This window comes from Nansenia antarctica (genome assembly GCF_963989245.1).
Source record: "Nansenia antarctica genome assembly, chromosome: 7".
Lineage (NCBI taxonomy): Eukaryota > Metazoa > Chordata > Actinopteri > Argentiniformes > Microstomatidae > Nansenia > Nansenia antarctica.
In genome coordinates, this window is record NC_137677.1 from 9702423 (window position 1) to 9713757 (window position 11335).

General features: G+C 41.7%; 2 protein-coding genes across 5 annotated transcripts in view; both read left to right on the plus strand.

Moving 5' to 3' along the window:
- Window positions 1-5388: 5388 nt before the first annotated feature.
- On the plus strand, window positions 5389-9324 carry glrx2 (glutaredoxin 2). Of its 4 annotated transcripts, none has more exons than XM_080536281.1 (4): window positions 5389-5451; window positions 7028-7091; window positions 8660-8836; window positions 8989-9324. In XM_080536281.1, the coding sequence occupies exons 2-4, from the start codon at window positions 7029-7031 to the stop codon at window positions 9151-9153; spliced, it is 405 nt and encodes a 134-aa protein (XP_080392407.1). In that variant the 5' UTR covers window positions 5389-5451; window position 7028; the 3' UTR covers window positions 9154-9324. The 4 variants fall into 4 exon arrangements, with proteins under 4 accessions (XP_080392407.1, XP_080392406.1, XP_080392408.1 ...); XM_080536280.1 differs by having other exon boundaries at window positions 5415-5628; XM_080536282.1 differs by having other exon boundaries at window positions 5415-5573.
- Window positions 9325-9978: 654 nt separating this feature from the next.
- Window positions 9979-11335, plus strand: part of ap5z1 (adaptor related protein complex 5 subunit zeta 1) — a 12547-nt gene continuing 11190 nt past the window's right edge. The window contains exon 1 of the mRNA XM_080536153.1: window positions 9979-10097. Within this exon, the coding sequence (XP_080392279.1) occupies window positions 10057-10097 (41 nt within the window). The 5' untranslated portion in view covers window positions 9979-10056. The remainder of the gene's footprint in view (window positions 10098-11335) is intronic.

Below are 11335 nucleotides of genomic sequence, written 5' to 3' on the forward strand. Positions count from 1 at the left end.
CTAATGGAGGAGGCGGGGAGCCCGGCCAAGAGTTGAGCTGCTTCTCTGGTGAGGAATGGACGTATCCACCTGATGTTGTAGAGGAAGAATCTGCAGGAGCGTGCCATCGCTGAGATGTTCACAGAACAGGAGGTCACCGTAGAGTTCTCTACTGTGATGGAGAAGTCTCGGAGAGGGCAGGCTTTTCCAGGGAGGAAGAGTAGCTCAGTCTTTTTACGGGCTTGCTTGAGCTTGAGGTACCCTTTGCTGAGAGAGACAGTGGTGGCACAGAGGGAGAGGGAGAGAGGGAGAGAGTGAGAGACACTGTGACAGGGGAGTCGTGAAGGTGTAGAATCAATTAGAGGTAAAAGTGAGAGAGAATGAGAGTAGCAGTGAGATCCTGACTGTGACGGAGACAGCAACAGCACAGAAGACTTTGAAACAACTACTCTACAAAAGCTTTGTACAAAAGCTTTGTAGAGTCGAAGAGATGAAATCGTTCCATTCCTGGTGTGTGCAACCAAACCAACAACAACCCCAGGCCGTCAGATGCCCGTCAGATGTCCATGCATCATAAGATGACAGATGCAATGAATCTCACAAAAAAATGCGTAAAACATTACATAGATGATCCCCCCCCACAGGGGAAATACCATTGACTGACCATAATGCATAAAGACATGATTAATTAGTCAACATCCTGTTTCAACAACCATATTTATTTTGGTCACACCGTATGCTCAGTCGACAGCTTTTCATGTGGGGAAAAAACAACACAGTCGTTGTGAGGTATCTGTCCCTGAGCAGAGCCTATATAGGTCTGTTTCACTGCAGGGTAACTGTAGCCCCAACCCTAGCCCTGCAGAGACATACTGGGGCCCTACTAGTGAATTTCTTTCCTGCTGATGTGCTTTCCTGTGAAGATTATTGTGGTTCAGATAAAGAGTTTAAGTCGCTGCAAGGTCAACATAATTCCTGACCGAGATTAAGGAACAGAGACCTTTTGGCGCTCTGCTGCAGGTTTCTGAAGCTAACTGATAAAATTGCACTAGGGGGAAAAAGGATCCCCAAAAAACGATAAGTGAGAGACGAATAACTCCCCTGAAAGACATCATCGTTGACTGCTGCAGGCTACAGTAGCTAGCTGAGGCGACTGGGAGGCAGGCACAGGCAGTGTGCCTTCGGTGCTTTGGCTTCTCTTTTAGGTGGCTGCTGCGCCCTTGGTGCCAAAAACGCATTTATAAAAGCGTTGGATATTAAATGTGATTGACTGAGATACTTGGGTGACATTTACATGCACATTTATACAGCTTAAATACAGTCTTTAAATACTGCAGTATGAACTTCATATATTTACATCCACTTACATGACACAGGGCTTGCATGTACAAGTAGTGATTCTGCAAATAGTTGAATTTGCTGTGAGTCATAATTCACATCACAACTTAACTGCATTGCAGAAAACACGAGCACATTAAATGATACGGTTGTAAAAGAAAAAGAAGAAGAGAAGAAGATGACGACAAAAGCAGGAAAATAGGATGCAGAAGAACATTCAGATGTTTAATTGAGAAGGTAAGAAAGGAAGATAAGAAAGGGCAATACAATGCAGGCAACATTTAATATGCCATCAGCTTTGTTGCAATGGGGCAATTCTGCCCTCTTCAGATATAAAAACTTAATTACACAGCATTTTAAACTAGACACAGCTAATTATTACTGACCTGGCAAGCAAACCATTTGACAATCAATAACTTATTTTCCAAGCTTCTAAAAAATTGTCAATGAACATTCAGAACCCCCCCCCCCCATTCTTAATAGGCTACCTGTATGTCCAAATGATATTACAAAGTGAATGTCAACTGATCATATTTGGACAATGTTATTGATACATATTTACTCCATGAATACTGAGAATTGTGAATTACCAACCATATACCACTGTGCTCAGTTCTATTTAGCCTACTGCCAGTTGCACACACCCCTGGTCAATGTGTGTCTGTTTACAAATACTACCTTTGCACATATCCTATTTCTTTTGCACATTGCACATACCCCCTTTGATATAGCCAATACATATGTACCATACTACTGTACATACCATAGCGTATTTTAACTGTACATAGCTCATAACTGTATAACTACCGTACTTGCCATACTGTACCTATCACTATCATGTTTTATATCACTATTTGCACTTCTGGTTAGATGCTTAACTGCATTTCGTCGTCTGCTCCTTGTACTCTGCAATGACAATAAAGTTGAATCTAATCTATTCTAATATCCTATCTCAGCACCACATTAATATTGTATGATGAAATGCACACTGTACCATAGCCTACGGTACCTAGCGTGGCGTCAGTGACAAAAACAAAGAAGCCTTTTTTTTGTGTGGCTTTTTTAACAAGCCCCATGTCCAATTCTAAATATGACACACCTCAGTGGCACTGTGTTTGGTCCCAGCAGCCTCTATCAGGGGAGGGGTTTATTTGCCACCTTGTACCAAGGGCTCATAGATTACTGTGCCCAAGGAGCTGTGAAATCTCTTCAGACCTCAAACCGCTGAAACAACCGGTGTCAGCCCTTGCTGTTGCAGACACTCGCACCACCCATCGTCCATCCTGAATAACAAGGAGTCAGCCCTCTCACCCTGTGACAAGTTACCAACCTTCTCCCACCCCCCCCCCGTGCATCACCACCCTGTCAGAAGGATTGGAGGACAACATTTGAAAGCTTTTAAACACTGACCTGACATCTCACCAATCCAATTTGTGTCAAGCGCGCCAGTCACCCCCGTTCCCCGTCCCCCCCGTCCCCCCCCAAAAAACAAGCAATTCGTGTTGACAGCCGTCAGGAGAATACTTACTTGGCACATTGCAGTAACCTTCCCTAAAACAAATGTCACCATTGATAGCATGGCCCATCACAATTGAAACGAGGCCCTGTCCCTACCCGTCAAAAGAGACACCACAGGGAGGGGTAGGACAGAAAGAAGAAGACTACAGAGTCTAACAGTTGAATCGCAGACGCCTCAACGTTCTTGTTCTAACACTTACCCATAATCCCCACTTCATGTAACCGCTGGGAGTCCTGTCACTGTTACTCAGTAACCTGAGAGGAGAACGTATGATAACGTGTAATAATGTTAATAACGTGTGAGAAGAGCCTCAGTGTCTTCCTCTTGTCTCCTTTACTTCATTTGGCCTCGCCGGTGAGGAGAAGACAGGTTGAGAGCCTACAGTACGTCCCTCCAGCTTCCACTACAATTCAACCAATCCCGTCCTGTCAAAATGTGTGCCCCTCAAAGAGAATGACATTGTTAGAGTAGAGACGTACGCTAAAAAGGTAACCCATCCTTTCTCTCTGGGGTCGTTGTTATCAGGCCTAGCGCATGACTGAGGATCAGGAGCTGTGCTGCGGAGCCTGCCATACCTCCATGGTATGAGCCGCTGAGGGAGTATGATTCATGAGGGCTTCTAGCGCGGTAGCACCTTGTGGGCTGATTATGCGGCCCAGGCAAATGCATGCGGCAAACCGATATTAAATCAACACAGCTTATTGCCATGCCAGTGGTAGGGTGAAGCCGGAGCGTGGGCGAAATACGTCTGCAGTCCGCTTTCTAAGCACTTGAGGGGGTTGAGGGGGAAATTACATTTCCAGGGGGTTCTGGATGAGTTAGGCAATTTCGCTGTCTATGGTCCATGATTAATTGTGATGGTCCCGTACATTCTACAGAAAGGTATATTGCAGCTATAATACGTGCTGTTTTGCACAATGACGGCCTCTCAGCTTAAGGTCAGATCCGGAGGAAAATAACTAAACAGTGAACAACGGCACAGTCCTCAGAGTTACTGCAAATAGCCACCAGCGCTATCTCTTGCCTGTGAGTTGACTGAAACTCAAAAAGAAAAGAAAAAACCCCCACAGTGGCCCGTGATTCGCTTCTCTGCCTGCTAAGAGCTATGGATCTCGGTGTTAGCTTATTGAAGATGTGACTAATAATGACCGATTATGCACTTCGGCAACTGCTCGCTAAGCAGAATCGCCACAGTACTTAGCGGGGAGGGCGAGAAAAGTTGTGATCAATCGAAACCACCACAACCAAGACTTAAAGTTAAGTTATCCTGCCACTTCCAGGGCCACACTGCCCCGTTTCAGAGACATTGCTACACCACACTGAGGCTGAAGGCCAATGAGGATAAGGCCTGAGCGTTCATCTTTAAAACATGTAGGCCTATCTATCTACTAAATAATTCAGTGGCTTCCCCTTGCTCAGAGGTTGGGGGAGGAACTAGGCCTATTGTGCATAGACGTCAAACTAAGTAGGTCCCTGGCACACTAGAGCCATGCTCTGTGCCTAATGAGCATTCATAACTCTTTGCATTCATGTTTCATAGCAGTCTTTAGTTACATTTGGCCTCTAGGGTCGCTCCTGAGCCAAAGGGACACCCTTAATAGATATACATAATTCCCAGAAATGATGTCATTGGGGAAAAGGGCCACACCTCTGAATGCCCATGAGCATAAACATATTTTTTTGCCAAGATTTGTAATTGGATTGTGTGGTCTACTGATGCGATAAATTGACTGAGTTGCTGTCTGAGATGTCTGTGTCAAGAATAATCAACCTCGATGTTGGCTATTGTAACCACATTAGGATCAGAGCGAATAGATCTACATATCACATGCATACCAGAGCACGTCTACTATGAATTACATCCACTTCTCGTCCGTGTTGAGATCAGTGAAAAATCCGTTACCCAACTGCTTGCATAACAACGAACTTCCGGTGTTGACGTCAGTAAGTAGTCGTGTTCGCTGAGCTCTAACTAGCTCCATTAACACTTCCGGTTTCCCTTTTCGCCGGATTATTGGCTTCAAAATAAAAGCAAAAGTTAAAACATGAATGGAAAGTGATGGGATCACATTTTTTTTTTTTTTTTTTTTTTGCTGAAATCAAAGGCTAAAGATGATTTTTACTACCACAGTACTCAACAACACCTATTGCCACTTTTAACTGCGTCCCAACATGACATTACTTTAGATTCACACTCACCTGATATGCATTCTAGAAGTGTTGAGGAGTAAAGTGGTACCAGAGATCTATTGAAATTGACAATTTAAAAAAATTAATATATTATTTATAGCATTTCAGAATAATAATTAGGATATACGGAACAATTACAAACCCTTCTGGGGCAATACTACAAGTAATATTATACAGTTATGCTATATATACTGTATATACTGTATATATATATTTGATGAGAAGATGATTAGCATGTTTTTGTGGTTCGTTGACACCTATGTTTAAATGCAAAATGTTTAAACCATGTTTAAATGCCTAAATAAAGTTGAACTCTTATTTTGAAGTCAGATCGATCGGATGTTCGACGGGCGGGAGGTCCGCCGCTGCAGCTCAGAGAACACCGACGTCAGCATGGCGGTCAACCCGTAAACACAGAACATCAGGTATCGTGGTCAGCCGGACACGTTCATCGTTCATGTGTCATTACACAACCGAGGGTTCATTAAACGCATGTGCCCCATCGTCCGACAGCTAGATCTTTTTTTATTCGCTTGCACGCTGTCCGGTATGTTAACGCGAGGAGGATGCCTCTCCAGGGTCGCATGGGACGGCTGCCGAAGGTCACTTTGCTGCTCCTACTAGCCCACTGTCCCCTGGCTTTGCTACACTTACTTACATTTCGTGAGCTTAGAATTATAAGGTTCTATCTCCGTTTAGGGCAGTTCAGAGATATTGAGCGTCAAAGTGTTTACATTCCATTATTATGTTCTGTGAGATGGAACCTTTGTATTTTATGAATTACTAACTCAAAAATGTCAACATTTTAAAAATAACACCACACAGGCATTCATAAACACCTAATGGATCAGATTATGTAAAAAACTCAATTTCGACCAAAAATGGAGATAGAACCTTATAATTCTAACGTATCCCCTTGCTTTGCTGCACTGAGGCTGTGTTCAGAATGACATACTAGCATACTACTCATACTAGATATGACGCAGATTTTGAGTATGCAGTGCGTTCACACTAAAGTATGTGAAATTTGAGTATGCAAGAAATGTATACTAGATTTTCGGTCGGCATACTTATTATGAATTTAGTAGGTAGTATGCAGTATATACTCATTGAGTATGCTAGTATGCCATTTCGAACACAGCCTCACATTTGGTGGTTCAGGTTTAATAACTAGACGGCTGCCAGACAGACAGTAAAGCAGCAGTATTAAGCGACATGAGAAGGACATAGCTATACTGTAGCGGATCGGATTGTCCTTTGAAAGCAGGTCCTAGACACAGATGCGACAATGCAATCCAAGCAGTTTAATGACTTCATACAGTTAACATGCAAGGATGCGTTCGTAAATTCGCTCTGAGAGCGCCGGAGCGCACACTGGCTGCAACGTCATACAGCGACCGAGTCATTTGATTGGACGAGAGGCGTCCCATGAGTGCTGCTCAGATTTCCAGAGCGAAATGACGAACGCACCCTAATTGACGCCGGTGAACTTGAAAGTAATCCTCCTCCTCCTCGTTGTAGCAGCAGATTAAGCTAGCTAATGCTTTGATTTGATTTGCTGTGTACTGTACTATACTGTACTAGTGTTAGGAAAGAGTGTTACCCTAATATTGTTAGATTTAAATGTGACGAACGGGAACGCGATATGGAAACAAGAGTGATCGTTTTACGTGTTATATATCTATTAACGTTCATTATCATTGTTTTCTGCGTCGTCTCCAGTTTGCATGCTTTGGAAATGTTAAGGTTGTTTGTTTTAACGACAAACTGGCTACGTTTGTTTTGATTAGGGGTGGTGCGCTCGTAAATACGCTCCGGGAATCTGACCAGCACTCGTGTAATGCCTCTCGTCCAATCAGATTACTCGGCCGCGAACCCAGTAGGCGCTCCGGCGCTCTCAGAGCGACTTTACGAACGCACCCTAAGTGTCTGTGCTAGCTAGCTATCTGTGTGTCTACCTGACAACTCAACTGTCTGTGTTTTTTTTTTTTATCATTGCAGAATGGGTAATTTCACATCCACGTCTTCTGGTTTGTCGAGCACAGCGTGTTCACAATTTGTACAGGTGAGACACACAATTTTTGCTCTGAGATTGCCAGCTAACCACTTGCCTGTATTTGATCTGGGTAATGTTCTTCTTCAAGTAGAGAGAACCACCTCGTGTGCCAGACCAGTCAGGGGTGTCTGCATCAGCCAAGCTCATTTTCATCCAATTGCCATTGCCTGGTCTTGGTTTTCAGTTCAGTGGATCAGGGAGGCTGAGACACAGAACCTTGTATGTGGCTCTTTCTCCAGGTCCGAAATGATAAAACACTGATTTATTGCAGGTGTCTCCAACTCTATGCTTGTCATGCTTTCATGCAGTGACTTTGTTTTAGTGTGTGCACTCCCTAGCCAATCAGTGATCAATTAAGTGCTGGGGATAATAATAGCATTGGCCCAAAGGAGTTGTGCATTTTGGAGGGTGATTGATTATTCTGTCTCATTATGGGTTCTAATACTAATTAGATGATGAATGAACTCTTATCATAATTGGAAGGAATTCTTCTTATTATTGGGCTCTTGGCCTTGTACCGCAAGAACCTAAAGTCTAAAGCCTTGTCCACACAGAAGTCCAATTATATTTTAATGGGGATCGGTGCGAGTGATGCAACACTGCATCTGTGTTGCGTGCCACACACACACACACACACACACACACACACACACACACACACACACACACACAAACACTCTCCAGAGGTGTTAGAACAACATTCTAAATCCATTTGGAAGCTGTTTCTGTGAACAGCGGGAACATTAGGCCAATTCTTTTTTTCTCTGTACATTCGGAGAAAAAAAGAATGCACTGGTGAGCTGAAAGTCGTCTGCACTTCAGTTGCATCTCAATTGTCTCATTTCAAATTTATTGTGGTGGCGTACAGATCCAAAATTATAGAAATTGTGTCACTGTCCAAATATTTCTGGACCGAACCGCACCGAAGATGTTGTCTTTTGACCAGTGACACAGAAACATGGCAGAGGGGGTGCTCAGGTTTGGGCATTTATAGCTGCCACATAAACTGGCTAACTTAATTAATGTTGCTGCTGACAGCAGATTGATTGACAGTAACATTGATTGTTAACCAAATACTAAACATGAGTACTTTATTTGGATATTCTATACTTGTCTTCAATACTTTTGGAGCCCTGAAATAGGGAGAGTATGTTCATTTTTTAAATTATTATTCTTTTTAAATAAAGAATTTAATTTAATTAAAGCTAAGAATCTTTACTTTGACCCCAAATGTTTGATTTAAAATCCAAACTTTTGGAGTATATAGCTAAAGGAAGGCAAAGTCCTTCCTCTTTCCAATACTTATGGAGGGTACTGTATCCCGTTGATCGCTTTGTTCAATTAAACTGGAACTTGCCATGGAAACTGCCCTGACCTATGATGACCAGCCTCAATTAACCCCATCCTTACCCATTACCCTTACCACAACCAACTATCTCTATGTTTCCTAGTGTATTACTCTTGTGACTTTTCACCTCGATGTCATTTCATAACCTAGATGGTGGTGCTTAATGTGTTAAAGTGTACATACATTTGGTAATAAAAATTGTGTTGTTCATTTTCTTTTGTCATTTCAGGATGTGGTGTCTCATAACTGCGTTGTCATATTCTCTAAGACCACCTGTCCATACTGCAAAATGGCCAAGAATGTATTCAATGAACTAGGAACGACCTACAAAGTAATCGAGTTGGATGAGCACAACGATGGGAGACGACTACAAGAGGCTTTGGCTCAAATCACTGGTGCAAGAACGGTATGAACCAACCTTGTTCTGTGTCACCTAGCCTATAGCAGCATTCTGGAATACCTATGCATATTACCACATCACTCATATCTCCACATCACTAGTTTGATTCTCTTTGAGCTGCAAAGTAATAAGCCTATTGTTCTTCCTTGTTATTTCAGGTGCCGAGGGTCTTCATCAATGGAAATTGCATTGGCGGTGGCTCAGACACGGAGACGCTTCATCAGCAGGGCAAGCTGTTGCCTCTTATTGAGCAGTGTGCCCCTTGCTGTCTAGGGCCCAATTTAGAAGGTTCTGCCAGCGGCCAGTTTGAGTCAAGCAAATGACTAGTCGTTTTAATTCTCGTGACTCAACCTGTATGTATTGGATGTTTGCATGACTTTGTGATCTGTATTCTACATGTGGGTTCTATGTTATCTATTTACCAAGATGCATTGCATATCATATATATTGCCTCCGTCTTCATTCAAGAATGTACAATATTTTAAGAAATAAAATCCTCCTATTTTAATAAGAGACTGCCTTTTTCTGGTCACAGCTGCCGTGCCTTGTGAAAAATGGATTGAGCGTACATGCGTAAGGAAAGTGAGATCATCATTTCTACAACTGATGTGTGTCATGTGACTCATGTCTGATGATCATTAATACTGATTATTACTCAGGTTTACCAGTATGGCCATTTATGTGATCAAAATGATACATTTTAATTATTATGGTTGGTCAGGCTTTCTATAATGTGTAGCCATGACAGAGCATCATGCGTTGGACCTGGGGGGTGTTCCATAAGTTCTGACCATAACAAAGCTCCTCATAGCAATAGTAGGTTTCTATTCTCTAATATGTGCAGTGTGCAAATATATTATGATATATACAGGCCTATATATTCGCCGTTTTATGCTAATTCCAGGCTACTTGCAAAATACATGTACCTTTTTAAAGATTTCACAAAGGGTGCGCTCGTAAAATAGCTCTGGAAATCTAATCAGCACTCATGGAATGCCTCTCGTCCAATCAAACGACTTGGTCGCTCTGTGACGTTGAACCCAGTTTGCGCTCCGGCGCTGTCAGAGCGAATTTACGAACGCAGCCCAAAGAAAGCGGAACTGCGAGAAGTCACGTGATTTCTCAGCCAGGACGTTTTTTAACGAGGGATCTGTTTATATTGTACTGTTTATCAATATTATTACTGGTGTTCCACTGGAGTCTGGCAGGTTTCGGCCACTGTCACGATGTACTCGGCCGGTACAGAGAGCCTGATCAAACAAGCAAGGTAAAGATCTGCCGTCTCGTAACAGTTTACGTGCATAGCTCCACGTTTAGTTTATCAACAGACACAAATCAAAGGCCACTGAAAGACTACAAACCATAGCTCCCATACACTTTGTATTTATTTTATTTTTTATTATTGTTAATGGAAAGCCTACATTTAAGGCATAACCTGTTCGTTTGCAAAAATAGGCAGATATGTTTTAGAGTGGACCAAAGTAGCAGGTTGAGTGGAATATTATTATATTATATTATTATATTATTATTCATTATTCATATTATTATTATTATTCATTATTCTTCACCAGATTATCTCAGGGGAAGAACCAAGGTTGCTACTGTTACTACTAGTAGGCTACTACTAGGCCTGCACTGAGTGTAGTTATAATAATAATAATAATAATAATAATAATAATAATAATAATAATAACCTTTATTTGTATAGCACTTTTCCTGCAAACGTTGCAGCTCAAAGTGCTTTAACAAAATAACTAAATAGAACCACTACAAGATCTAAACAAGCAAATAGGCTACATATACAAATATATACAATATATACAAATATACGGATTCATCAACCAACATTAAATGATACATTCAGAAAACAACACAGTCATCCAAAGGCAATATTAAGTCTGAGTCTCCAGTCCTGACCTGAAAACATCTGCCGAGGCTGCATCCCCAATGCAAACAATTAAAATACAGTTTTTTACAGTCGCTAAGTCTCAGTGTTCAATACTGAAGTCACAGAGTCACAACTCTTCATACAGTCTGCATTAGTAACATGCATGTTGGCCAATCACTTCATTCATGTCTCAAAAGAAGCTAGTTCAACCATACACTGTCAACAATGTTCACTCAGAAAGCATACACAGTCATTCATAACATTCTGACTTACAAAACACTAATGGTTTGATTTATAGTAATCATAGACAGAATAGTTGACTGTACAACTGTAAAGTATTAGACAACAAGAATGAATCAGAAATACCTCAATTTGCTTCTATTCTTTAGTGTATTTTTTTTCCAGTGTCTTTGCAGAAAGTAAGTTACGGTACATTTACTTCAAAGTACACTACATTTACTTGTGTAAAATGAAAAATAAAAAGCAAAGTTCAAACAAAAAAGAAAAACAGAAATTCCAGGGCTACAATACAATAGCAATCACACCAAAAATGTCCACCCTCTGGTCTGCATCTGGTCACATCTAATGTCTTCCCTGGCAATGCATCTAGTCTATTT